General features: G+C 39.0%; 2 protein-coding genes across 9 annotated transcripts in view; both read left to right on the forward strand.

Annotated features, from left to right (window-relative positions):
* Positions 1-20,341, forward strand: part of Usp54 (ubiquitin specific peptidase 54) — a 126,023-nt gene that overhangs the window by 35,822 nt on the left and 69,860 nt on the right. For all 8 annotated transcript variants that reach the window (XM_042690268.1, XM_042690269.1, XM_042690266.1 and 5 more), the window contains exons 2-3: positions 14,439-15,280; positions 18,419-18,511. In XM_042690268.1, the coding sequence (XP_042546202.1) occupies positions 15,134-15,280; positions 18,419-18,511 (240 nt within the window). In that variant the 5' untranslated portion in view covers positions 14,439-15,133. The remainder of the gene's footprint in view (positions 1-14,438; positions 15,281-18,418; positions 18,512-20,341) is intronic.
* LOC122116549 (40S ribosomal protein S27-like) lies at positions 2,727-3,251 on the forward strand. The gene is made up of 2 exons (XM_042690282.1): positions 2,727-2,983; positions 3,205-3,251. Exons 1-2 carry the CDS (start codon positions 2,758-2,760, stop codon positions 3,231-3,233), a joined length of 255 nt encoding a protein of 84 aa, XP_042546216.1. The 5' UTR covers positions 2,727-2,757; the 3' UTR covers positions 3,234-3,251.

The following is a 20,341-nucleotide window of genomic DNA, read 5'->3' on the forward strand; positions in this document are numbered from 1 at the left end:
CAAGTGGTAGAGCTAACCTTGAGCAAAAGAAGCTCAGGGACAGTGTGCAGACCTTGAGTTCAAGCCTCAGGACTAGTTAAAAAAAGTAAAAAAATAAAATAAAATTTACCAATAGCTCAGTTTACATAACAAATTTCATTTAAATAATTACATAATATGACATTTCTTAAATAGTGTGGCCTATTTCAATGTTCAAGACTGTTGCAGCAGTTTTGTCCAACAAATCAATGAAGTTCAGTTTGAGAATTCTGAATTAGGCATTCAAACATTAGCAGTGTTTTGGTTATTTTCTAAAGAGCTGCAAAAGCTGCTTTTATTATTCCTTCTGGCTGTAGTTCAAAGGCCTTTTTTTTTTTTTTTTTTTAAAGGCTGCCCTTTGGATGCTGCTGCCTCTCTACAAACTTTGTATTATTTAATGACCTTCCTCATCAGGAATGCCCTTGAAGGAAATAGTCTCATAATTGTTTTTCTTAAACCTCTAGTAAAGTTTGTGGTATGTCCTCCTTTCAAATTAGTTTTAGTATCTTGTTTACTCTTTTGTCTTTAATTGGTTAAGCCACACTTTTAGCTTTATAATAAATTATTAGTGTTGAGTAGTTGGCAGAGCATTGTCTTCTCTCTGATACCCTATTCTGTGGGAAGAAGCCTTTGTGGTTTAGATGAACAGTTTCCTTTTGTTGCTAAGTTGTAGTTGCCTCCTCCCTCTAAAACCTTTCTCCCCATTCCTGTATCATGACAAATGCTCTTGTGATTGCCTGAGGTCTTTTGCTGGAGGTTGAGTGTACTGTTTGGTTAGTCTGGTAGTTGTGTATCAGTAAGCACTGGGTATCTTTGGACTGGAAATGTATGGACTGTTGGTACTTTTTGAGGTTTTTCTTTTCACAGCAACACTTTGAAATTGAGATTTTAGAACTCAAGTTTGAGGAAGTTTTTAACATGCTGGCTGACAGTTGTTTCTGCTTTTTACTCTACATTGTAATTAAACCTTGGAAAAAAATTTTTTTAGCGTTCTCATAGATTTTTCTTGAGCTTGTTAGAATTAAAGGCAAGAGTCATAACTTCATTTAGTATTATAAATCACCTCCAAACAGAAGATTATTTGTGAGCTTATATTTCTTTATACTTATTTTTCAATATTATCACATTGTTTAAAGAACTAATGAAGATCCTATTTTGTGGGTACTGGAAAGTAGCATTTTCCTCCAGAAACAGAGTAGTTCTTTTTTTTTTCTATTACCAGAATGTTGTTGGCAAAATTCATTTAGATTTTGGCAGTGTGTTTTCAATTCTGGGAAGTGGTTTGCTGAGATTTTTCAGAGTAACAGATGCCTCCTTCTGGGAATTATTTTTGGAAGTTAGATAGCTTTATTCCTTATAGCACCTGCTGTCTGAGGTGTGAGGTCTATAGCCCTCTCAAAAGTAAAATATTTGATAATTGGTGTTCAGATTCAGTCAGAGATCACTTTAATAATGTCTCATGCTTTCTATTTCTTTGGGTGATATTTTTTTTTTTTGCGGTGGGGGGGGGGCCTGGGTGCTGTCCCTCAGCTCTTCAGCTCAAGGCTAGCGCTCTACCACTTGAGCCACAGCGCCACTTCTGGCTTTTTTTTTTCTTTTTGCTTATGTGGTGCTGAGGAATCGAACCCAGGGCCTCATGCATGCAAAGCAAGCGCTCTACCACTGAGCCACCTTCCCAGCCCCTGGGTGATATGTTTTGACTTTAAACTTTAAAACTATGTACACTATATGTATGTGTGTGTGTGTGTGTGTGTGTGTGTGTGTGTGTGTGTGTCTTTGTGTCTGTGTGTGTGAGAGAGAGAGGGAAAGAGAATCTGAATGGGTGGTTCTTGGTTTTTAGTTCTGTAGAATTACTACTAATGATAGGATGGAAAACTTATTTGTGGGATTTTATTGCTGTTCACTTGAGTGACTTATTCATGTACAGGTTGTATTTGTACAATGATTTCCTGCCATCCTAGTGTGAGACAGTACTAAATCTGGTGCTAAATATTATGCATTTACTTCTAATTTCCAACACTGCTAGTTAGGTAATATTCTCCTCTGGAAAGCAATCTTGCTTTGGTAAAAAGGACTTTTTATTTGATTTTATATTTTTTCCCTGTGAAATGAGAAAAATGATCTCTACTAAGTAGATAGTAGGCACTAAAGGACATAACTTCTGTCTAGTAATGTTCACTTAGTGGTAGCCACTATTATTCTAATTTTGTAGCTGAAAAAACTGAAAGGCTAATAAATAAAGTGCTAAAGCTCACTCAGCTGTATGTGATAGAGTCAGCAGTTGGACTGGCTCAAAATTTGGAAGTTTGGTAGCATTATAAGAATTATAATGAGAATTATGAGGGCTTTTAGAACAGATGGTAGTGGATCCTTCTTCATCTCTCCAGCCCCTGCCTTCATTGTTCCCACTGAGGCATGGTTCTTTTTAGTGGTCTTTTTTCCTTGGTGTCTTCTATCACTTTTGTAGTCATGTGCTTGTTCTCTCACACTTGTGCCATTCAGTACCAGTGTTCTCCCGGCAGAAATGAGCCAAGCTGGTGCTGTCATTGATCTTCTCTCCTATTTTCTTCTTGTTGACAGAGCCTTTATTGTTTGTGCTAAAATAACTTGAATACTGATGTTTATAATAATTTAAAAGCAATTCATAGTTGCAATCAAGTATCTGAATTAACAAAACATTCTTTGGTAATTTCAAGAATTTGGGGGAGCGAGGCTGGGAGCCCAGCAAGAGGAGGCACCATGCTCTTGGCTAGAGATTTACTCCATCCGTCCTTGGAAGACGTAAAGAAAAAGCATAAAAAGAAACGGCTAGTTCAAAGTCCAAATTCTTATTTTATGGATGTAAAATGTCCAGGTTGCTACAAGATTACCACGCTTTTCAGCCATGCTCAGACAGTGGTTCTTTGTGTAGGCTGTTCCACAGTGCTGTGCCAACCTACAGGAGGGAAAGCCAGGCTTACAGAAGGTTGTTCCTTTCTTTTTTTTTTTTTGTCAGTCTTGGGGCCTGAACTCTGGGCCTGGGCGCTGTCCCTCAGCTCTTCAGCTCAAGGCTAGCACTCTACCACTTGAGCCACAGCACCACCTCCGGCTTTTTTCTTTTTGTTTATGTGGTGCTGAGGAATCGAAGCCAGGGCCTCATGCATGCAAGGCAAGCACTCTACCACTGAGCCACCTTCCCAGCCCAAGGTTGTTCCTTTAGAAGAAAACAACACTAATGATCTATACAACTTTCTTTTTTTTTTTTGTCGGTCGTGGGGCTTGAACTCTGGGCCTGGGCGCTGTCCCTCAGCTCTTCAGCTCAAGGCAAGCGCTCTACCACTTGAGCTACAGCGCCACTTCCGGTTTTCTGGTGGTTTATTGGAGATAGGAGTCTCACGGTCTCTCCTGCCCGGGCTGGCTTTGAACTGTGATTCTCAGATCTCAGCCTCCTGAGTAGCTAGGATTACAGGCGTGAGCCACCAGCGCCCGGCTGATCTATACAACTTTCTGAATTTACATTTCCTCATAGAAAGCCTTGCCAGAATTTCAGTGACTCTACCAAGATAATGTAATTATGTTTGATTTTGTAAGGTACACAACAACGATTTCCTATTTTGGTGTCTGTTTTTCAATAAAGTTTTGATTATGGAAAAAAAAAAAAGAATTTGGGGGAAATGAATCTTTGCTTTTAAGTTACTGAACCAGGGGGTGATTGGATAGGACACCTTTATAGAATCTCATAGTCATCATTTTGCTCGTCATGGGTTTAATTAATTGCTTTGAAAGCCCTTTTTCCTTTAACTGATTTACCTCACTGCTTATTGGTAATGTGATTAAGAACGAATGTTGTGTTTGTCTTACTACCCATGGAGTATCTTTTTTATTTTATTTTTTGGGTCCAGTCGTGGGGCCTGAACTCTGGGCCTGGGCGCTGTCCCTCAGCTCTTCAGCTCAAGGCTAGTGCTCTACCACTTGAGCTATAGCGCCACTTCCGGCTTTTTTCTTTTTGCTTATGTGGTGCTGAGGAATCGAACCCAGGGCCTCTGGCATGCAAGGCAAGCGCTCTACCACTGAGCCACCTTCCCAGCCCCTGGAGTATCTTTTTTTTAAAGACTTTTTGGAAACACAAACTATGATTTAGGTGTGATAGAATAGGCAGGAGATTCAGGGAAGAGTTAGAGAACTGATTAGTCATATCTATAATTGAGTTATCTCTAACTGAAAAAGTAAGCTTAGTTTGTTTCACATGATTTAGTTCTTCATTTATTTGTTACTAAACAAGTATTGAACAACTTTGAGTGTAAGGCAATGTAACTTTCTGTACTATAATAAAGTACAGATACATTAAGCACTGATTAATAGAGCTCCTGAGAGAGACAAGGCTCATTTATTTAAAAAGGCAATCATTTGGAAAGTGATTTAATATAGATACACTCCTTCCTGATTAAAATGGCTATCATTAGTTCCTGTCACTGTAAGGTACCATCTTCAAATGGATTGCTGAATGGAAGGGATTGCTAGTATTAGGTATAAGGAAACGCCTGCTGGTTACATTTTTTCCTTCATTAGGTAGGATTAGGAAGATAGAATTAGGGAAATGGGAAGCATTCTTATTCAACAAAATGCTGGGCATGCACAAGGAACAACAACAACAACAACAAAATTGCAATGTAGCCCAGATTGACCTGGAATTTCTTCTTGCTTCCATTTCCCAAGTGATGAGCAGATTTGTACCATGATTACACCTGGCTGTGTATATACATGTGTATTCACATTGTACATACATTGTATATACATGTGTATTCACATTGTACATGTTATTGTATGTTTTAAGGAGTACTGGGGTTTGAACCCAAGTTCTCATGTTTGTTAGGTAGGCATTCTGCCACTTAAGCCACATACCCAGGCCCTTTTAGCTTTGGTTATTTTCCCAATAGAATCTGTGCTTTTGTCCAGGGCTCCCCTTGGGTTTCTGTCCTCCTATAGTTGGTCTTCCTTTTATAGCTGGGATTGCAGCTGTGACCCACTGTGTCTAGCTTCTTTTTGTGTATTTTAGGTGGGGTAGTGGTGAATGAGATTAGAATTATCTGCTAGGAAAGGCCATTCAAAGCCATTCAAAGGCCATTCAAAGAGTTTGAATTGTATTTTCTCACTGAGAAAATGTGTTTGGTCAGTTTGCATTTGGCAGAATCATGTAGATAGGATTACTAGGGAAAGAATAGGTAAGCTATTACTACAGTTTAGGTAAGTTGTGTTGAATGCCTTATTTTTGTTTTAGATTACATTTTCGCTCATTTTTATAGGCTTTTGGTTTGTCTTATCTGTTACAGTTTAACCTCATGATTTTTTTTTTACTCTGTGTGTGTGTGTGTGTGTGTGTGTGTGTGTGTGTGTGTGTGTGTGTGTGTGTGTAAAAGAGAAAGGGAGGGAAAAGGAGGGAGAATGGATCCAAGTAATAGTCGTCATAACTATAGTCAGTGTTTATGGAAATAGGCATTCCTGAAGGTGTTGCATAATTTTTGCCAAGCAAGATTTGTTTTAAGACACAGTCTCTCTATATAGCTTTTACTGGCCTCAGAATTGCTATTCTCTCACATTAGCCACTTGAGTGCTGGGATTATAGGCATGTATCTCCATGCCTAGTTAAAGATAGTAAAAGGCCTGAAAATGATGGAGCCAGAATTGGAATGTAAATTCATCTTTTTTTCATCATCATGATTATCACCAGTAATGATTCACACTTTTCATATATCAGGCACCAAGGTAATTGTACAGCCATTATTTAATCCCTATACCATTTGTAGATATTTTTTATTAATCCAATTTTACTGATGAAGAACTTAAAACTTAGATATTAAGCAACTTGACCAAGATGCTGTAATTGTTAGGTGGTAGAGCTCAGACATGTTTATATATACATGTGGCTTGTATTTCATCACCACAGCCACCATGAGCCATTGGTGTCCCAGCTTTACATTGTATTTTATGAGAATGGCCCCCTTTTGGATTGTCACTAAAAGTACTCTGCCTTCTGAAGTTATGCAATATAGTTGGATATGAAGAAACTTCATTTAACCACTGTGTTCTTTGGACTACTTTTTTTTATGCTACCTGTCACAGAAGTTGGAAAGTTATCTATACAACTGAATCTTTATAGGGAGATGCCAAGTAGCTTCACCTCTCACTTCTTAGATTTTACACTTTGTCAGTTATAAAATTTTTTTTTTTTTTTTTTTTTGGGTCAGTTGTGGGGCTTGAACGCTGGGGCTGGGCGCTGTTCCTCAGCACTTCAGCTCAAGGCCAGTGCTCTACCACTTCTGGTTTTCTGGTGGTTAATTGGAGATAAGAGTCTTACAGACTTTGCTGCTCTGGCTGGCTTTGAACCACGATCCTCAGATCTCAGCATCCTGAGTAGCTAGGATTACAGGAGTGAGCCACCCGTGCCTGGCTTGATAAACAAGTAGTAGAGTAAGTTTTTGCAATAGGAAAATATGATTTTTTTGGTCTTTTATCAGCATACAATGCTTCCTATTGTATTTGATGTAATTATTTGAAGCTGCCAAAGTCCAACTCTTAGAATATTATTTGAGTTGAGTAACTATTTGCTACAGAGTTTAAGTTATGAGCCATAAATCAACAAATAACTTGACCTTCTTTAATGGTTGTAGATGCTTATCTCTATTTTCAAGCTTGAATCAGAAGCAAATAAATACTGTCTTCATTAAAAAAGGTTTTCAGCAGGATTTCAAACCAGACATATATGTTTTGGGAATTTTTTAATTTAAAGAGATTCAGAATTTATCAGAATGTTGCACTTGATTGTTCTAGGTACTTACCTCTTTAAATAAAAGTTTTCTCTTTTAACCAAATTAGAAAAAATCATTGTCTATTATACTCAACCTTTGTAGAATACAAAAAAGTATCCTTAAGGATACAGAAATAACTAACATAAGGGAAAATGTGAATGTTGTCATTGCAATTTCGCATATGCTCAAAACAGAGGATGAGGAAACAAACTGGGAAACTGGAAAGGAGTCAGTGAGGATTTGGGAAGCTCTCCCTTCATTCTTTCCCTCTTTTTTTTCCCTCTTTTTTCCCCCCTTTTCTTCCCTCTTTTTTTCCTCTCCCAACCTCCTTCCCTCTCCCCCACCCCTACCCCCCTTCCCATTCCTTACTCATCCCTGTGACTCAGGCTGGCTTCAAATCTGTGATCTTCCTGCTTTAGCCTCTTGAATGCTAGAATTACAGGCATGTGGACACCATACTTGTGGCCTCCCCATCCATTCATGACATTCATAATGTCAATATTTACTGTCACTGGTGATTTTAACCTTGATCACTTGGTTAAGGTAGTTTCTTCACTGTAAACTTACTATCTTTCCCTCTGTAGTTTGAATAAATGTCTTAGCATTCTGTGCACATAGAATTAGTAGTGTCTACTTCAAGGCCTTATTGAACTTCATAGTCAGCATTCTGTAAAGTGAGTGTTCTGCCTTCTGCCACTCTTCCTGCATCTTATACCATATTTCATCAAAGGGCCTCTGAAACTAGCTACTTGGGAGTTAGAGGTTGGGAGGATCACTGAGACCAGCCTGGGCATACATACGAGTCCCCTTCTCAACCAGTAGCCAGATATGGGGACACCTAACTACATGGAAGGTTAATATTGGAAGTTCTCATCAATCTGCCTAGCAAGCTGGGAGGCTTTGAGTTCAAACACCAGTACTGGAGAACTAAAACTAGAAACTTTGGCATGGTAAGAGTCAGGTGGCCAGAAAGGTTAATTTGTTGCAGTAATTAAGATGATAGGTTGATGACAGATGTTAAAAGGAATGGCAGTAGATATTTTGAAGGGAAAACTCAGTTTATTCGACTTGGATAAGGAAAGGGGAGAAAGATAGAAAGGAGTTGAAAACTACCAAGATTTTTAAGCTGAGTGTTTAAAAATGCTATTAGTAAATTAAAAATGGAAATCAGAAGATGAACTGTTTAGGGGTAGGAAGATTACTTCAGACTAAACATGTTGAACTTATTATGAAAGTGAGGCAATGCGGTTGGTAATGTGCCTTTAACATCATGAGATTTGTGGTTTTTCAGTCCAGCAGTGATGACTGAAGTTCTGAGGGGAAAGGGAATGAGAACACCAAGAGAAGGGCTTAGAAAAAAGCAAAGAGGTTTGATGTAAATTTTAGAGAACACTGATATGTAAGAAAGCAGCAAAGAGAGAAAATGAGAAAACGGAGAAACATCATTCATTTGTCATTGTTACTAATTTACTCTAGGAACCCAGGATTGTGTAGGAATGTTGGGCACCCTAGGAGGGTGTGGTGAATTTCAGTATTAGAAAAGTTAAGAATGAGAACTGTGGAAAAATACGTGGGTTTTGAAATTTGATTTCTTTTTTTGTTACTATACATTAGTTATGGGGAGGAGTTCGCTGTACCATGTTTATCGTGTGTTCTATCTATCTCACCCCCACCTAATATTATTCTTCCTTTCCCCCAAAAACAATTTCAATAGGCTTCATACATGCAGAAAATATACTTACATCCTGGTCATCCTTTCTTCCTTCTTTTGTTTGTTTTTGGGTTTTTGTTGGCCGTGGGGCTTGAGCTCTGGGCCTGGTGCTGTCCCTCAGCTCTGTCAGCTCAAGGCTAGCTCTCTACCTTGAGCCACAGTGCCACTTCCAATTTTCTAGTGGTTTATTAGAAATAAGAGTCTCACGGACCTTCCTGCCCGGGCTGGATTTGAACTGTGATCCTCAGATCTCAGCCTCCTGAGTAACTAGGCTTACAGGCTGAGCCACCGGCTCCCGGCTTTCCAGCTCCTTTTAACTTAGTTATTTTTTAGATAAAGTCTTGCTTTATGCTTGGACTGGTCTAGGCTGCAATCCTCCTGATTGGTTTCCCTCTGTCACTGGGGAAAGATAGGCTCATGCCACTATGCCTAACCATTATGCTACCTCTGTAGCTGGAATAACAGGCATGTACCACCGTGACCAGAAATTGATTGAGATGGGGTCTCACATATTTTTATGCCCAGGCTGGCCTCCAACCTCAACCCCCAAACTCCATCACCTAAGTAGCTAGGATTACAAATTTGAGCCACTATACCTGGCCTAAAACTATATTTAAGTATATAGGATATTTTTGTATAATTGTCTTCAAAGGGTAGAGAGCTCATAAAGAGGGAATGTTTGAGAGGCTATAAAAACAATATAATCATTTATATTGCTATAGCTGTATCCCAGACATTGATATTAATACTTTTAATCCTCATAATAATTTGTACAAGATACTATACTTATTTGAATTTATTGTCACCTGGCATGTACCAAGGGATTGAGGTAATTGAGCTATTGATTTACAATATCAATTGTTAGATAAATTGCAAGCAAACTATTGTAAGAGTAATAGAAGCTAGACATATGAACAACTTTCTGTGGTTAAGCTGCTGTTTGGCTGTCTGTGTAGTGCAGTTTGAATTCAAAATGTGTGGGTTACCTTTGGCTTATTTAAAGAAAAACAACATAAAACCCCCACCCCTCTCTTTTTCGTTGTTTGAACTGAGGACTTTGTGCTTGTTAGGCAGGTGCTCTATTGCTGAGGCATACTTCCAGTCCCTTTTAACATTACATTGGGTTTTTTTTTTTTTTAAGATATATTCTCGTATGCCTGGATCATGATCTCCCGATTTTAGGCTTCCTTTTAGTTGGAATAACAGATGGGCCATTCTAGCTAGTTTCTTTCCATTAGGATAGAATCTTATGGACTTTATTGCCTGGGACTAGAATTGGGAGTCTTCTAATCTCAGCTACCCATAAAACTAGGATGAGAAGTGTGTGCCACCACACAACACCAGCTGTGGGTTGAAAAGTGGGTCATGTGAACTTTTTTTGCTTTGGTTGGCCTTGAATTGCAATTCTACCATTATCAGCATCCCAAGTGACTAGGATAACAGGTATGGGCCACTAGTGCTCAGCACTGTTCCCTCATCCCCCAGTGGGTTGGGATTGAACCTTGTCATGCACTACTGGCACTGGGAAAGTTCTTTATCTTTTTTTTTCCCTCTTTTTTTTTTTTTTTTTTGTCAACCATGGAGCTTGAACTCTGGGCCTGGGCACTGTCCCTGAGCTCTTCAGCTCAAGATTTCAGCCTCGTAGCTAGGATTACAGACATGAGTCACCTGTGCCAGCCAAGTTCTTTATCTTTTTAAAAGCTGTTATACTGGGTGCCAGTGGCTAACGCCTATAATCCTAGCTGCTCAGGAGGCTGAGATCTGAGGATCTCAGTTCAAAGCCAGCTAGAGCAGGAAAGTCTGTGAGACACTTATCTGCAATTAACCACCAGAAAATCAGAAGTGGCACTGTGGCTCAAGTGGTAGAGTGCTTGCCTTGAACTGAAGAGCTGAGGGACAGTGCCCAAGTCTAGAGTTCAAGCCCCACAAATGACAAAAAATAAAATAAAAAGCAGGTTATTAGATAGCTGGGAAGGTGGCTCAGTGGTAGAGTACTTGCTTTGCATGCATGAAGCCCTGTGTTCGATTCCTCAGCACCACCTAAGCAGAAAAAGCTGGAAATGATGCTGTGGTTCAAGTGGTAGAGCACTAGCCTTGAGATGCAGAGCTGAGGGACAGCATGCAGGCCCAGAGTTCAGCCCTCAGGACTGATCAAAAACAAAAAAACAAAAAAACAGGTTTTTAGAGCCATATAGGTAGAAGGATAGCCAGGCACTGGTGGCTCTTGCCTGTAATCCTAACTACTCAGGAGGCTGAGATTTGAGTTCAAAGCTAGCCCAGATAGGAAAGACTGTGAGACTCTTATCTCCAATAAACTACTCAAAAAAAAAAAAAAAGCCAGAAATGGACCTGTGGTACATGTGATAGAGCACTAGCCTTGAACAAAAAAAGCTTAAGAAGAGTGTTTAGGCCCTGAGTTCAAGCCCAGGACCAGAACTTTAAAAAAAAAAAAAAGGTATAATTGACTTAGTAGATGGGAAATTTTTTTTGGAGGGTGAGGTCTGGCCCTTGGGGTTTGAACTCTGGGTCTTATGCTCTCCTTGGCTTTTTTTGGTAGCATTCTACCACTTGATCCAGGCCTCCTGACGCTATAGTAGATGACATTGGAGAAGGATTATGCTATTTGGTATTGGACTTAACTAAATATTTCACTATTTATTTATTTATTTATTTATTATTTATTTATTGGGTCCGGTCGTGGGGCCTGAACTCTGGGCCTGGGCGCTGTCCCTCAGCTCTTCAGCTCAAGGCTAGAGCTCTACCACTTGAGCCACAGCGCCACTTCCAGCTTTTTTTTTCTTTTTGCTTATGTGGTGCTGAGGAATCGAACCCAGGGCCTCATGCATGCAAGGCAAGCGCTCTACCACTCAGCCACCTTCCCAGCCCCAGCCCGTTCACATTTTAGTAAAATGTTTTTGTCCTCAGTATTTTCCCAGATCATTTTTATTACCTCTCTTGCCTGTGTTCTTTCTGGCTTTCACCTCTAGTTTCTGACACGCCTACAGCAAGTATGAGAACCTACTGCCTTAACCTACATAGTGCTCATAATGTTGCCATTCAGAGCCCAAGAATCCTTTTATCAGCTGCAGTCTTTTTTTTTCTCCCCTTGCTCCCTGTGCTTAGGTATGTGTCATAGGGCAGGCTAAGTTTCAGTAAGCTTCTAGTGCACATACTGGAAATCCCACCAGCCTGCCAAGACCTTTTGACTGAGCAATGTGGAAGCTTGGAAGTTGTCATTCCTTTGCAGCAGTTGAGCTGAAGGAATGCTGTATGACTTGTTGCAAGTTGCTTAGTGGCCTCAAGTGAGGTGTGTTTGATGGGTATGTAGAGAGATGAGGGTCTTGTAGTCTGCATGGTAAACATGGATTTCTCTCTTAGAGCTATATTAATCATGTCATTATTTATTGAGTATCACCTATGACTGTCACTATGATAGGTGTTTTTGGAATACTATAATAAATATATAATTAAATGATAGCACAGTAGTCAAATAATTCTAGCTCTACGACTTACCAGCTTTGAATTGAGAAGTTAATGTCTTTATATTTGTTTGTTCTATAAAATTGAACTATTAATATATACCTGATATGCTAGTCTAAAGATAGAGAATGTAAGTATTGTGTTTAGCTTATGCCTGATACTAGTTAGCATTTCATTTCATGTGGTCATATCCAGGATATAGGATTGATACCATATTAAACAAATAGAGTACCAAGAACATGGTAAACAATGACAGTACAGTATATGATCAGATACCTTAATTGTAGCATATAGATTATGAAGATCATAAATAGTTTTGGAATATAGAGAAGGTAAAGAATAGGGAATGAAAGTCTTGTGCAATCACTTAACATTCCCATGTCTCAGTTTTTCCACTGGGCACATTGCGGATACTGCCAGGTGTTCTCCCAAAGAATGATTGAAAGATTAAAACATCTTTGCTTGTTTTTGTTTGTTTGTTTGTTTGTTTTTGAGACAGGATCTTACTATGTAGGTCAGCCTGGCTTTGAACTTGAAATCCTTTTACCTCTACCTTCCAAGTGCTGGGATTACATATGTCAACAACTATGCCTGCCCCTATTTTTGTTTCATTTTTTAAATGGCAAGGAAAAGAAGCCTGAGAAGCTCTTAGAAATTTAAATTTTCACTTTTTTTTTCTTATGTGGGCATGGCAGCTTATAAGAAATCTTAAAAACTAGGAATGAGGGCTGGGAAGGTGGCTCAGTGGTAGAGCGCTTGCCTTGCATGCCTAAGGCCCTGGGATCAATTCCTCAGCACCACATAAGCAAAAAGAAAAAAGCCAGAAGTGGTGCTGTGGCTCAATTGGTAGAGTGCTAGCCTCGAGCTGAAGAGCTGAGGGACAGCACCTAGGCCCAGAGTTCAGACCCCATAACCCAGACCCCCACCAAAAAAACCCAAACAAACAAACAAACAAAAAACTAGGAATGAGGTTCCTTCCAGAGAACGCGCTTAATTTGATATATTAGTCACTGTTTCTGAATGGGTATTTTGATGAGTTGAAACCAAATACTGGTAAATGGATGATGACCTCTAATTGTGAGCTCCTCTGATATAACTGGAAGATTAAGTGATTTTTTTTTTTTTTTTGGGTCCAGTTGTGGGGCCTGAATTCTGGGCCTGGGCGCTGTCCCTCAGCTCTTCAGCTCGATGCTAGCTCTCTACCACTTGAGCCACAGTGCCACTTCCGGCTTTTTTTCTTTTTGCTTATGTGGTGCTGAGGCATCGAACCCAGGGCCTCATGCATGCAAGGCAAGCGCTCTACCACTGAGCCACCTTCCCAGCCCCAGATTAAGTGATTTTTAAACCAAACTATCTCTCTTGGGTAGAAAGCAGACAAAAGAAAAAAAAAAAAAGCAGTGGGAACCTGTGGCTCATGCCTGTAATCCTAGCTACTCAAGAACCTGAGATCTGAGGACTGCAGTTCAAAGCCACTACTGGCTTTGGACTCTTATCTCCAATAAGCCACTCAGCAAAAGCCAGAAGTGGTGCTATGGCTCAAGTGGTAGAGCACAAATAGGCTTAGAAACAGCACCCAGGCCTGAGTTCAAGTCTCAGGACTGGCAAAAAAAAAAGAAAAAAAAAAAAGGCAGAAGTTGTAGGTCTCTTAGACTGGATATTAAGAATGTGTGGTCTACTCGTACCATGAGTGTTTCTCTGGGATGGGACATCTTTATTACTGAACAGAATCTAGATTGTTATCTTGTCCCTCCCACCTTTAAGCAGGTTTTTCATAACCATACAGGAACAATACCTTTAATGAAAGTGTTTTAGGGCTGGGAATGTGGCTTAGTGGTAGAGTGCTTGCCTAGCATGACACTGTGGGTTCGATTCCCCAGCACTTCTAGAAAAAGCTGGAAGTAGAGCAGTGAGTCAAGTGGTAGAGTGCTAGCCTTGAGCAAAAGAAGCTCAGGGACAGTGCCCTGGCTCTGAGTTCAAGCCCTAGGACTGGCCAAAAAAAAAAAAAAAAACAACCCAAAAAACAAAATAGTGTTTTATTCACAGTATCCAAAAGAAACCAAGTTCCTAGTTTGGGGTATACTTAGTTGGTGACTTTTTTATTTTTTTTATTTTTATTTTTTGCTTTAAATTCTTTTGGTTAACTTGATTTTCAGAAAGTTTAGATTTAGTTTTCATTTTGGTCCAAATAAACTTACTTTTCCTTCTAGAAAACTTCAGAAAAGTTTCCCATGAAAATATGTTTGTTCATACCTTTTATTTTCTTTAGTTTATTCGCTTTTTCTTTCCTTTTCTCTCTTTCTTTAAAAAAAAATTCAGCATTGTTTGCCAAGGTTTCAAGTTTATAGTGAGAGGTGAGGCAACGTTGATCTTGGCAGAACAGTGCAAAGCCAGTAGAGTCATTAAGTGACGCAAGCTTTTGATTTTTTTTTTTCTTTCTGTTAAAGCTCTCTGGCACAGCTGGCTATTCTAGTCCCAGAAGAATACAGAAGAGACTTTCTGAAGATCTGGTTGAGGCTGTAGAAGAAATTTGGGGCACACGATAAAGAAGCAACAGAGAGTATCAACTAGAAAACTCTAGATAATCCAGACAAGCTTCTTGGCTTTGTGGGATCTTTTAAATTGTTTCAGAACTTGAATTTTTGCTACAGAGGATGAGGAGACAAGCCAATAAAGGGCAAGGAGGACTGTTCTAGATTTCTGCTTATCCGTTCGCCTCTTCTTTGAGTTGGAAAAACTGTCCACAGAAGCCTTGTGAACAAGACTGAAGAGAATCTATTTCCCTGATTCTGGCTATTGTTGGAGTTGAGGATTATATCCACTTCAGCAGGCATTTTTGGAAGCAATTAAAAAAAAATAGAAGGAAGCAATATTTAAGGACTTCTCTACATTGGTCCTGTGCCATGTTACATTTTGAATACTGGAGCAACTAAGGGACATCTCTATCTTCTGGATCTAAGAATATACCTGAATCCTTTGAGCTTGCATAAATGATGTTTGGAAGGTGGAAAACTAAAAAGTCTTTCAACATAAACTTATTAAATTCTGGATTCTCTTTCTTTTGAGGACTTCAGCTGGTAGAAATTTCCTTCCAAAAAGATACAAAGCCTTCCCTGTGTTTTCAAGCTAAATGTGAACAATAATGTCTTGGAAAAGAAATTACTTTTCAGGGGGCCGTGGCAGTGTCCAAGGGATGTTTGCACCTCGAAGCTCAACTTCCATAGCTCCCAGCAAAGGCCTCAGCAATGAGCCAGGGCAGAATAGCTGCTTCCTCAACAGTGCGCTACAGGTAAGGAAACTTTTTTGTTTGTTTTGGTGAACTCTGTTAGTTGCTGATGTTGTATTTCTGATAGTTGTTTAAAATATTTAGGGTTTGGAGGTATGGCTTATTTGGTAAAGCACTAGCCTACGAGCCAAAAATGTCAGATGCTGAGTTTAAGTTCTGGTATTGGATCCCAAACATTTTTTAAATAAGTATTTGACAGTCTCTGTTTGAGGTCAGTACCCTGAGATCATTTTTTTAAAGTTTATTTGTGATCTTAGACAAATCTCTATATCTGTTACCTCATTTACAGAACTAGGGATTAATAATGACAATGGAAATAATAATAACTGTTTAACTACTATTACCTGCTGGAAGTTGGGTAATTTTTCCATTTGTTTTTAAACTTTTTTCTTTTTTTTTGTCGGTCGTGGGGCTTGAACTCTGGCCCTGGGCGCTATCCTTCAGCTCAAGGCGAGCGCTCTACCACTTGAGCTACAGCGCCACTTCCTAAACTTTTTTCTTTTTGGAGGAGAGGTACTAAGGTTTGAACTTGGGGTCTTGAGCTAAGTTGGCTTGCTTGCTGGGCTGGTTCTCTACTACTTGAGCCATACTTACAGCCCAGATTTTTGCTAGTTTGTTTTCCTTTTTGTTGATCCTGGGGCTTGAACTTAGGGCCTGAGAGCTGTCCCTGAACCTCTTTGTGCTCAAGGCTAGCACTCTACCACTTAAGCCACAGCACCACTTCCTGCTTTTTTGAGTAGTTCATTGGAGATAAGACTCTCTTGGGGCCTTTTTTGCCTGGGCTGGCTTCAAACTCTAATCGTTAGGTCTTGAGTAGTTAGGATTATACGTGTGAGCCACTGGCACCCAGCTTGCTAGTTATTTTGAAGCTAGAATCTTACAGAATTTTTTCTGGCTGGCCTGAAACTGTGATCCTCTGGATCTCAGCCTTGTGAATAGCTAGGATTATACCTGTACCCACCATCTACTATGTCTCTGAACAGTCTGTACTGTTTCTTTATTTTTCTTTTTAAGACAAGGTATCTTATTAACCTAGTTACTTTTCTCTAGAGTAGAAAGCAAAGTTCCTTCCAAAAGTCAAAGACTTCCAGGTATATTATTGTTTCCTAATATTCAAACTCCTTAGCCTACACACTGAATGAGACAATCTGTCTGCTCCTCACCTCCTCCCTTTGAGATTTCCTATTGAATCATGATTGGTGTCAGCTGAGACAAGTTTAAAAGAGTTAGTAGAAAGCCAAATCTCCTAAGGTGATTATTTACCCTAGATTTTCCCTTTCATTGTGGTATATCACCAAAGTAGCTTTAGACTCCTGAAGCTTTCCCTCTGTAGGTGTACTTTGCCTAGTTAGGTTCATAGACTGTTAAGTTCATCCCCTTTGCTTAAATTTTAAATAATTAGCTAACCAAGATAATTGTACTTGAGCAAAACTATAGTAGCTTTACTCCTCAGATATAATGAGAAAATAGGTTGCTATGAAAGGAGGAAAAGACAGAAGTGTTTGATATAAAGAACACTGAATTGGGGAATGCGGAGACTTGAATTCTAGTTTTAGCTTTGTCACCTTACACAGGTAATAGCATTTGAGTTTCCTCATTCATATATATAAAGTTTTATATTTTCTTAGTTTTCAGGTTTTTATTTGAAAATATTTTTTTAAAAAATCGAGTGTTATCAAGCTTATAGAATTACTAATTACTAATTACTACCACAAATTGAATCTAGTTAGATGCTGAATAAATTTTTAAAATTTTTCTTCTACATGATATATATTAGTTTTTTGAGTGATTTTTTTTTTTTTTTTTTTGGGTCAGTTGTGGGGCTTGAATTCTGGGCCTGGGCGCTGTCCCTCAGCTCTTCAGCTCAAGGCTAGCACTCTACCACTTGAGCTACAGCGCCACTTCTGGTATTCTGGTGGTTTATTGGAGATAGGAGTCTCACAGTCTTTCCTGCCCGGGCTAGCTTTGAACCGTGATCCTCAGATCTCAGCCTCCTCCTGAGTAGCTAGGATTACAGGCATGAGCCACCAGTGAGCCACCAGCGCCCGGCTTGAGTGATTTTTTTTATTACTGATAACTTTTATAATTTAGAAGCAGGCAAACTTTTTTCTGTGTTTTTCTATTTATATTGTCATTTAATTTTATCAATTTCTATTCTAGTGTCTGGTGGCATTATACAACATATATTATGTATAATATACATATTTCTTCTTTGTATACACATACACATTTCTATATCCATACTTAAAGAATGAGGCAATGATGATTTTGTATTCCCTTCTATAATCACTGTTATAAGTTAATAACTATAAGCTAATATTCTACTTTTGATTTGAAAGCTAGGTTATAAATGTGTTGAACCTATTACATTTGTTATAAAAAGATGTTATTTACTTGTGAGTAGGGTCTACTTTAAAAAAGCGTTTAGTATTTGTTTGAGACATGTAAGAAAGACACACTCCCTAGGTGTGCTGTGATCTGGGGCTCCATAAGTCATACTTACTCATATATCATGCCATTAAATGTTATCTTGTCAAGACATACTTAATCCTTTCCACTGGAAGGAGAAGCTGTACTTTTCTTTTCTTTTTTTTTTTTTAAATTTCTGTTGGTTGTGGTATTTGAACTCAGGGCCTGGGTACTGTCCTCACCTTTTTCATTCAAGGTTGGTACTTTACCACTTGAACCACAGCTCTACTGCAGGCTTTTTGATGGATAATTGGAGATAAGAATGTCATGAACTTTCTTGTCTGGGCTGCCTTGAAATGTGATCCTCAGATCTCAGCCTCCTGAGTAGCTAGGATTATAGATGATATTACTACTATTTTTCTCATTGACTTTAAGAAGTTCTCTCTTTTTTTAATTTATTTTTTTATTCTGCAGTTTTGGTTTTTGTGGGTCATACATACTAAACAAGTATACTACAATTGAGCTTTTTTCTGCCAGCCTTCTTCTACAGGATCCCATTTGAGATATATCATACCATATTTTCATGATGTGACCTCTTTATTTTCAAATTAATTTATTTTCCAGAATATGTGTATTCGTCCCTCATTATACACATGCTTGCTTACTCTCTTTAATTTAAAATTAAATGGTACCTGTTTATAGAGTAATAAAGTATTTTTCCTTTTTTGGAAGGTTTTGTGGCATTTGGACATCTTCCGACGTAGTTTTAGGCAGCTTACAACTCACAAGTGCATGGGAGATTCCTGCATCTTTTGTGCTCTTAAGGTAAGCCCATCAGTTTGTTTCTTCTATCTTTATGTTGCCAAATGGACAACATAAAAGGAGACTGGGTTAATTAAGGTGATTCTAAAGGATTTGTTTCTGAATTATCTGCCTGTAGTTTAGGATGTGATTTTGTTTGCTTAAGAGTAAAATTATGTAACTTAGGTCTTTCTTCTGAACCTTTTGCCTATATAGTGTTATATGATGTGATAGGATATTATTAAAGTTGCCTCTTCTTTGGGCTGAGCACTGGTGGCTCACACCTGTAATCCTATCTACTCAGGAGACTGGGATCTGAGAATCATGGTTCGAAGCCATCTAGGGCTGAAAAGCCCATGAGACTGGTAATTAGTCTCCAATTAATCACCAAAAAAACTACAGCTGGAGGTATACATCAAGTAGCCTTCATTCTTTTTTGTTGTTGTTGTTGGTGGTGGTGGTGGTCAAATTCTGGGTGGGCCTGGGCACTGTCCCTTAGCTCTTCAGCTCATTTTTTTTTTTTTTTTTTGGTTGGGCGTGGGGCTTGAACTCTGGGCTTGAGGGCTATCTCTGCACTCTTTAGCTCAAGGCTAGCGTTCTACCACTTGAGCCACAGCACCAATCCCGAGCTCTTCAGCTCAAAGTGAGTGCTCTACTTCTTGAGCCACAGGGCAACTCTGGCATTTTCTGCTTATGTGGTGCTGAAGAATCCAGCCCAGGGCCTCATGAAGCAAGCACTCTACCACTGAGCCACCTTCCCAGCCCTCCAGATTCATTTTTAAGTCACCTGAAGTCTGAATTCTTAAGGATGCTTGGATATGATAATTACATGTCTAAAAAATTTATGTATCTTAAAGTAGGAATTTTGACTAGAAATCTTGGAAAATGTCCTAGTTATACTGACTTATAAATAACAGTTTATTCCAAAACAGTGTTTGATAACATCCTTATGGAGTTTTAAGTATGATAGGCCCTGAGAAAGAGTTAAGTGTGTTTTCTCAACTTCTTGCCTCACGGGTCACAAACTCCCCCGCCTTTGTTTGGTATTATCACAACATTTAGCAAAACACAGAATATAAACCATTGGTTAGGGCTGGGAAGGTGGCTCAGTGGTAGAGTGCTTGCCTCGCACGCATGAGGCCCTGGGTTCAATTCCTTAGCACTGCAGAAACAGAAAAAGCCGGAAGTGGTGCTGTGGCTCAGTGGTAGAAGGCTAGCCTTGAGTTGAAGAGTGCAGGGAGAGCGCCCAGGCCCCCAACTGACAAAATAAAATAAAATAAACATTGGTTAATTGGAGAGTTTAAATATGAAATTTAGTTAGGTCACACAAATGTTTTACAAATTGATTGTAACATTTCCTACTATGCCAATTAAGACAAATCCTTCCAAAAAATCATTTGATCTAATGTTCTGAATGGTATATTGATAGTAGGTATCTAGTTTTTTGATAGTGCAGTGGCTCCTTGGTGAGTTAGTCCAAGGAAAATCTTATTTGTGGCATAAAAACCACGCTAGGGAGATATTTACTATGGAGATGTTAATGCTGAAGAGATCTTTGATGGAAAAGTCTCCTGAAACTTGAAACTCTTGTCTGTACCAGGAAGGGTTGATAGAACCTGTATGTCTTTGACTGGTTGGTACAGTGTTGAACTCTTTATTCATCTAGGAGGGACTGGGCAGAACAATCTGCAACATTTTGTTGTTTCCTTTTCTAGAGCAACATATTTATTATAAATTAATATTTTATAAGCCAGAGATAAAAATTAAAGTTATTAGACTTTATGGGACACACCCTGAGACATGCAAATACAGAAGAGAACTTATTTTTCAGTCTCTTTGGACTGAGGAAATGTC

This window comes from Dipodomys spectabilis, unplaced genomic scaffold (genome assembly GCF_019054845.1).
Source record: "Dipodomys spectabilis isolate Male_0828 unplaced genomic scaffold, ASM1905484v1 ptg000136l, whole genome shotgun sequence".
In the NCBI taxonomy this organism is placed as follows: Eukaryota; Metazoa; Chordata; class Mammalia; order Rodentia; family Heteromyidae; genus Dipodomys; species Dipodomys spectabilis.

Bases quoted from the DNA above. Each gene is read 5' to 3' on its own strand.
- LOC122116549 (XM_042690282.1), top strand. From the start codon at position 2,758: ATGCTCTTGGCTAGAGATTTACTCCATCCGTCCTTGGAAGACGTAAAG. The intron at 2,984-3,204 runs GTTGTTCCTTTC...TCCCAGCCCAAG, and splicing joins GAAAGCCAGGCTTACAGAAG to GTTGTTCCTTTAGAAGAAAA.